Source organism: Halyomorpha halys, unplaced genomic scaffold (assembly GCF_000696795.3).
Source record: "Halyomorpha halys isolate HHAL.00 unplaced genomic scaffold, Hhal_1.1 Scaffold381.1, whole genome shotgun sequence".
NCBI lineage: Eukaryota > Metazoa > Arthropoda > Insecta > Hemiptera > Pentatomidae > Halyomorpha > Halyomorpha halys.
The window spans coordinates 351,469-359,494 of record NW_027112092.1 but is presented as its reverse complement, the minus strand read 5'-3'; the positions used below and the strand labels follow the sequence as shown (position 1 = coordinate 359,494).

Genomic DNA, 8,026 nt, shown 5'->3' with positions numbered 1-8,026 from the left:
CCGAAAGGAAATGAAGGATATCGATGTGATGTGGCACCTTAACACACCAGGAATGATTGAGGTCGAACTCCCTGATTCTCTGGAATTTGTCCGAGGCACACTTTTTGCGTACTGCACACAATGGACTGTTGTAGGGTGGAATGCTGTCCACAATTATCACTTACTTCCGTAAACTTTCTATTTCTTCCCTAGTGTGTCTACGAAGTGGCTGGGAGTATCAGCTCTCCTTCACCCTATTCTGCTTCAATGTGATTTCGTGCACCATTTTTCCTGTAGCACTCGGTACTTCCCCTTCTTTACAAAAAATATCATCATATTACTTCAATATTGCCTCTTTCCAACTCTCCCTCTAGTTAATCACGCCCGTTCTCGCTTACAGTCACACACGAGCTTCTGAAAGCTGTAATTCTAATATTCCACTGAACCCCACTATTTCTTATTTTCGCTACCACCTTTTCCAAAATATCTCGTAGTCAATGATTATCAGGTTGTTTCGGGGCATTTTCCTCATTAGATGGACTGTTACCTTTCCTCCCTTAGTCCCCCAGTAACCCAATTCCATTTCTGTTTTCCCTTTAATGCTACAAGGCCTGACTAGAGTTATCAACTGACAGTTACATACTCTGACCTGTAGTTCCCTCTTTCCACCACTCATCTCTCTATGGCCTCTCGGCAGACGAATGTGTTTCCCTGGGTCAATAAGACAGCTTACTCCTCTCTTCGCTCGTATAATAGGCAAACCGCCGTGCTCCTCTCACATGGTGGTTCTCCAACGTGTGGTCGCCCCACTGTGTACACTCCTCAATTCTACCTGTTTTTTTCGCTTCTTCTCCAAGTCCTCCTCTTGCCTTGACCACAGGAGAAACCTATGCAGATGAACCTCTCAATGATCTACAGGTTGACACTTTCACTAGCAGAGGAAATAAATGGATAACCATATTTAAAAATTTATCGTTAACTCATATTTTTGCATCTTATTTTCCTTTTTATTGGATTGGTGCTTTTTTAACCTAATTTCAGTAACTTCTGTTTTCTAAAAACACAAAATGCACTTTACAGATCCGAAATCGGACCATCCGTTCAGGAGTAAATAGAAAAGTAAATACTGGTGCTCCCAGGGAGCAGTACATTTAGCCTTAACAGCATAACAACAAGATCACTAATACTTGTTCATGCAACCCATTTATGACAGGGACCCAAGAAAATATTTTGAGGCCAGACAAACACGAAAACACCCAAGAGGAGACCCAGAATAAGATGGAAAGACTACATTTCCAGTGTGGGAGAGAGAAGAGGAAAAACCTGGGTTGCCATGAGATTTCTGGCTAGGGATCAAAAGGCTTGGTTTGCCTGGATGGAGGATCTTCCACACTGAAAAGCATCAGGAGGAAGAGAAGGAAAAAGCTTTTAATTGGTTTGAAGCAATTACTAAGCCAAAACACAAAATGTCAGATTTCTAAGAGTCTTAACAACAAGACCACTAATACTTGCTCATACAACCCATTTATCAATATCTTAGTTGTTCAGAAAAAACACTGTTTTCTTTAAAATCCCTCCTTTTCAGTTTTTCTGGTCTTCTTAGTAATATAAAAATATTAGAATAATTTTTAAAACTAGTTCGGCTGCCAGCTTAAGAATCATCACATTTTTACTCTAGATAAAATAGTAAATATTAAACTAAATGGCATGCAGATAAAATTCACTTAAGTAAAGTTCTTTTGGATAATCATTATACTAATCATATAATAAACTTTACCAACAAACATATCTCCAACATTTGTTTTAGTAAATCTAGTAGGAATCATTCTACTGTCCATGCAAGTAAAGAAAACTGCTTTAGGCTGGAAAAATAGTAAATAAAAAGGAAATGATTTACAAAAATTGTGCCTATAAACTATCAAACAAAAAAACATATAAATAAAAACATTCCACTACATAGTAAGTGCTTATACTAAATTATATACCTAAATACATTTTAATGACTAATCAAAAACAACATTGAAGCTAAACAACATACTAAATTTTAGAAACAGCTAAAAGCTACTTACTGTGGGATTATTCTTCACTTGAACAAACTGATCCAACATAATATGTTTGTCAGTGTTCCTGTATTTTATAATACCTCTCAATAGTCTATCCATTAAAACTTTAAAAATAAGAAAAACAAAACAAAATTCTGCAAGTCTAATAAGAATATTCAGCTTTAGCTAAAACCTCAGCTGCCCCTCACTCCCCCAAATAGAAGTAACATTTTTATTTTTGTTGAGGTGAAGATAGTTGGCCGTAATTTTATCTTTTATTAAGAATTATTATTTTAATCTATTTATTTCATCTTAATTTTTTTTATTCATAACATTGTAGCTAGGGGTGTCTTCTGTATGAGACTATAACCCCATAATCAATTGTTTAAAAAAACAAAAAACATGTACCTCGTACATTAACCAAGTAAGACCCACCAGGCCCCTGTTTCATAATGAAAGCTAATAGTATTAGTTGATAGTACAAGTGTAGAAACTTGTGTGGTAATAATACTAATACTTATTTTTTCATGATTGGGATGACTATTCGTGATATTACAGGAATTAAAAAATACAAGTTAGTATTGTACAAGTCTGTGTAATTGAATTGAGACAAATCTACAAGACTAATAGTATTAGGGATGGTTCAGGTATTTTGATTGCCTCCCAAACCATCTTAGTGTTAATTCTCTTTTTGTTTTTCTTAATAATAATATTTTTATCATTATCCATATTTATATTTTTCCTTATCCTTAACATTAGTTTTATTGTTGTTAGTGTATACCATATTTGATAGATTAGTTGTTGGTTTTTAAAATTTATTTTAATGTTTTAAATAATTATTATTCTGCTATTCATATTTTATTATTTTCCTTAATACAATATTTGATAGATTAGATTTTTTTTTTTTTTTTATGTATACTGTTTTAAATAAGAATCCATTTTTCTCCTAACCATATTTTATTATTTATTACTGATTTATTATCCTTAATGTATACCACATTTTCAAGATTAGTTTTTATTTAATGTAGATTAATATTTTAAATAATAATTCATTATTCTGCTATTTATTTTCTTTATTTTTTTCCATTTTGTTATTCTATTTTATATACTTTGTGCAACTAAGAAAAATTTCAATTTTTTGTTTTGTGAGTTTGTATTATTCAATGAGTATTCATGGTATTTTAATTGCTTAAAAAAATCTGTTGCGGTACGCACACAAATTCACTTCAAACCTCAAACCCTAATCCATTCCCAAATTTTGTGTATTTATTTAGTACCAGATCTGCCTGGGCCCTGTTTCATAATAAAGTACAAACTAATACTATTAGTCTTGTAGATTTGTCTCAATTCAATTACACAGTCTTGTACAATACTAACTTGTATTTTTGAATAGTCATCCTAATCATGAAAAAAATAAGTAAAGAAGACACCCCTAGCTACAATGTTATGAATAAAAAAAATTAAGATGAAATAAATAGATTAAAATAATAATTCTTAATAAAAGATAAAATTACGGTCAACTATCTTCACCTCAACAAAAATAAAAATGTTACTTCTATTTGGGGGAGTGAGGGGCAGCTGAGGTCTTAAATGATTTCCACTTTTTATAAAGTATAATTGGTATATTTAATTAATGATACATTAAGTATAAATATTAACTCAGCTTCAATTATTTTCTTTATTTTGCAATTACCACCTCTTCAGCTTAAAAATTCAGAGTAACCTACAATAAAAATACAAAATTAATTTAAACATATAATAATATAGCTTTCAAAAATAGAAACAATGTTAATCCATGTAGGCACCTTTGTTTGCCTCTTCTTTGTTAGGTTTCAATCTCAACTTTGGGTTTTTTTCCTTCTTTTTTATTTTGAATTTTCTCTGAGCATCTATTTTTTTTTTTAGTGTCTATATGTTTAGGAGCTACAAATCTCTGCGTCCCTCCAAGACTAAAAAATTTAGATTTCCATATCTTAAGCATTCTACCCACTTCCTCCCAATTTTCTTCTGTCATACCAGGATTAGTTATAATATCACGGAATAATTGCTGATAGTAATGTTGCCTCTGAATCACTGAATTACTATATTCAGCTTTATTTTCTGTCTCTTTACTAAGAGAAGATAATATAGGGCTGGTTTCATAGTTGGTTTGTACTTCCACATTACTTGCAGGGTTAGGTGAAGGAGTCTCAGGATGAGATAACTTACATCTTTCTGAATAAGACATTATAAAACAAAACACGAATCACAAAGCACAAAGCTGCACACAACAAACAACATTCAGCCGAGTCAAATGGCAAATAACCATTACTTCAGGGGAACTTCTGCTACTACCTAGACCTACCTGATACTAACCTAAAAACTTAATACTAACTTATCTTGGTGCTAACAAAAAAATATTCAATTAAAATTGAAAGATTAAAAAATGAAACTTCTTAACACTAATATTGAGCCATCACAATACAAAAGTATTTTATGATATAAATAATATAACTTAACTTAATTCACACAACGAAAATAACGGTTACAAAATATAGGACCTGTTACAAAAGGAGAGGTTTCGCGCCTAAAACTGTTCCAGTTTGATCATGTGCATGTGCATTAGGGTAGGGTGCTCGCTCCGATTAGCGTCGTGTAGTGCAATTTTGAACTTGTAAGGCAAAACGTTAAAGTTGAAGACGTTTTTTAACAATGGCTAAAAGTAAGTAAAACTTTAATTATTTTTTAATTTTCGAGTACAACTTTGCAATGAATTTTCCTGGTATTTTATTGTGTTTGGAATGATTTAGCATTTTTATTTTGAAATATATCCTTTTCTTATTTGTTAATCTATGAGTTCATTAGTAGATTTTATTGAACAATGCAGAAATTAAGTTCTGGCCTTGTAGGTTATGAACATTGTTTGAGTTCAATAGAATGTACTTATTGAGTTCTTAGTCAACTTGAGCAACAGTTGGTTTATTTTAATATTTTCAATCTGTAATATTACTATATTGTGATCATTTTTTTTGTTTTTTACTTTTTTAGGTATAAGTAATGTTTGTGTTTCAATTAAAGAATTTGGTTGTAAAACATGGCAACTAGTAAAATGATAACTTTTATAACATTGAAATGTTTATTAATTACTATGTTTTACTTTTGCCAAGAATCCCTTAGAATAATTTAATATCAACATTATTCTCTAATGGAAAAGAATTTCCTAAAGATTCTTTCACCAATTTTTTAAGTCAGGCTTAAACAAGCTGCTGATACCTAAAACTTAAGTTACCATGTATTTCGACCATACACTTCATATATTAGAAATTAATGAAGAATTTTAAAGGTATTAGTTCCCTACTACCACTCTAACATGTCAGGTGTACTTGTACTTTAAAAAATGGTTGACCTTTGGTTATAACCTGACATCAAGAAGTGATTTGTATTTATGTAGGATCTGACTTTAATTGAAAAGATTTCATTAAGTAGAAGTCTATAGCTTTTTATCCAATTGAACTATAATAATAATAATAAGAGGGAAGGTTACTCTGCTGTTCACTATTGAATTCACTCCCATGACCCAATCACTGAGTCTAATACAACCATTATTTCATGTTTTGTTTTTTTTCAAATATGGGTCCAATTATTCAAAAATTAATAAAAAGTAACATGGCTTCAATGAGAACCCATTCAAACCGCATTAAATAACACTAGCAAAGAGTACAATACACATTATTTTGCTGTTACTGTTCTTATTTAATTTTTTTAGAGAATTTAATTTACCCTTCAAGTGATTTTAAATAAAATTCAATTTAATTAAAATTGCATACTTTTTTAGTTATGTACTTTTCTTCATAATCTTTTCGTCCAATTTTTCTCGGGGATTGATTCTATATATGAAAAGATAAAATGCTTTATGGAAAATAATTTAGATATATTTCATCAAAATCGTTAAAAGGCATTTCTGTGCTACAGTCTTTAGAAAAACAAGTTTTTCAGCTATTGTAACAGGATGCCAGATTTGGTACACAGGATAATTGGATGATAGAATTCTATAAACAAAAGCGGTTCTCTATTTTTAGAAATAATCATGCCATAGGCAGGCAGACTGAGGGCCAAAAGTATGTTAAAAACTGTATTCCGAAAATTATACCCAATTACAGTAGTTTCCTTACTTATAGGTACTGAACTTGGTTAGAAATAAAATTCACTCCAAAAAAACATTAAATTGCACAAGTTTCTATTAATATTTCCTTTTCTCGGTCTTAAAATGCATGAAATGCAGTAAAAGAGTTTGATTTCATCAATACCCTCTCCCCTGCTAATATGAAACTACATATCCATGAAGCTTAGAAATAAAAAAAAAAAAAAATTGTAAATTATTTAATCATGATTTTATAGAAAACTTTAGTGATGTGTAATATGCTCTGGTTGTATTAAATTAAATTAATTTATGTTGACATTAAATAGTTTTCTTTTTCTGTGTTCCATCCTGCAATATTAGATTATATTTAATTTTGTCACGGAAGCTCACAGTTCTCATGTTTCTTTTTCTTTTTCAGGTCTAAATTATCATGATGTTACAATAAAAGAAGAAATGACTGATGGGCCTACAATTAAAGAAGAAATGACTGATGAGCCTACAATAAAAGAAGAAATGACTGATGAACCTACAATAAAAGAAGAAATAACTGATGAATCTGAGTCTTCTTGTAGTAAGTTTCCTCTGCTTGAAATCGAGAATTCAAAGTTATAAAATTTTGGCACCTAGTTTATTTGATCCCTTTTATGTTTGTATTTGGGAAAGAATACATTTTATATTTATATATAAATATAAAATGATAAGATTTCAGAAAGTACTAGTTCCCAAGTATTAATCTAACATAGCGGGGTTATACACAATGAGAAAACAGTCATACAAAACTTTATTTGTTTTATTATACACATATTTCTTTTCCTGACATTTCTCCTTTTTCTACATATTTGCTTTTGAATTAGGCCTATACTAAATAATTATAATTTTTGTTAATACTTTATAGTTTTCATGTTTAATTTTCCTTTTTTATCGAAGTTACCAAAATGGAATTATAATTATTAAATAATTTTAACCATCTTTGAGGTACTCCTTGAGATGCACATTTTTGAAGAATTTGAAAAATTTATTACCTCTTTCAGTTAGGAAATCTTGAATTCTTGGGAGTTTTAATTCCTGATGTTGCTTTGGCATTTTATGTCTTATCATTAATGCCGCATTTATTTTTTTTTGTAATATTTCATTTTGTGTGATTACAAATAATTTTCTATCGGTTTTGTACTGTGGTAAATTAATAGGCATAACACATAATCAGCTCAGACCTAATGTAGTTCTACAAATTAGTATTTTTAAACACAGTGTGTATAATAAATGATTATGAAGAAAATGGTCAGGGATGCGATCACAAGAAAACAAAAATATTAACAAATATTTATTTTCCAATGTTTTGTCCCACTTTGTAGAGCTTAATCAGGGCTAAAAAGATACAAAAACAACTAAAAGTGTTTTCACATAATAGGATAAATAAATAAAAGTAAATTAAGTTGGGGTTAAAGTTATATAACTATAAGTGAAAACAACACGATATATAAGATGAAGGAAAAGAGTAAATAAAATAGTATAAATATTTAATAGAAATATATATCTATAAAATATATAGAATAGAATATATACAACAATAAATAGTTTTCTTTTACTATTTTGATACTCTTACCTATCTTCCTACAAGAAATTCTTATATTTATACTATGTTATTTACTCTTTTCCTTCATTTGTATATTATGTTGTTTTCACATATATTTATATAATTTTAATCCTACCTTAATTTACTTTTTGTATTTATCCTATTATATCAAAATATTTTTTTTTTTTTTTGTTTTTGTTTTTAGCCCTGATGAAGCTCTACAAAATGGGATGAAACATCAGAAAATAAATGCTTGTTAACTTTTTTTTTATTTGTTTGTGGCCATATCCCTGTCATTTTCTTCATAATTTA

At 29.8% G+C, this 8,026-nt stretch overlaps 2 protein-coding genes across 11 annotated transcripts in view; one reads left to right on the top strand and one right to left on the bottom strand.

Annotated features, from left to right (window-relative positions):
• Positions 1-6: 6 nt before the first annotated feature.
• LOC106682010 (beta carbonic anhydrase 1-like) lies at positions 7-4,503 on the bottom strand (the record flags this gene model as incomplete). Its single annotated transcript, XM_067050100.1, is given in 3 exon segments — positions 7-1,841; positions 2,049-3,744; positions 3,827-4,503. Coding segments are annotated over 2 exon segments (231 nt in total). The 3' UTR covers positions 7-1,703.
• Positions 4,504-4,595: 92 nt separating this feature from the next.
• The window catches only part of LOC106682009 (zinc finger protein 665), a 48,083-nt gene continuing 44,652 nt past the window's right edge, over positions 4,596-8,026 (top strand). For all 10 annotated transcript variants that reach the window (XM_067050099.1, XM_067050098.1, XM_067050097.1 and 7 more), the window contains exons 1-2: positions 4,596-4,722; positions 6,560-6,712. In XM_067050099.1, the coding sequence (XP_066906200.1) occupies positions 4,713-4,722; positions 6,560-6,712 (163 nt within the window). In that variant the 5' untranslated portion in view covers positions 4,596-4,712. The remainder of the gene's footprint in view (positions 4,723-6,559; positions 6,713-8,026) is intronic.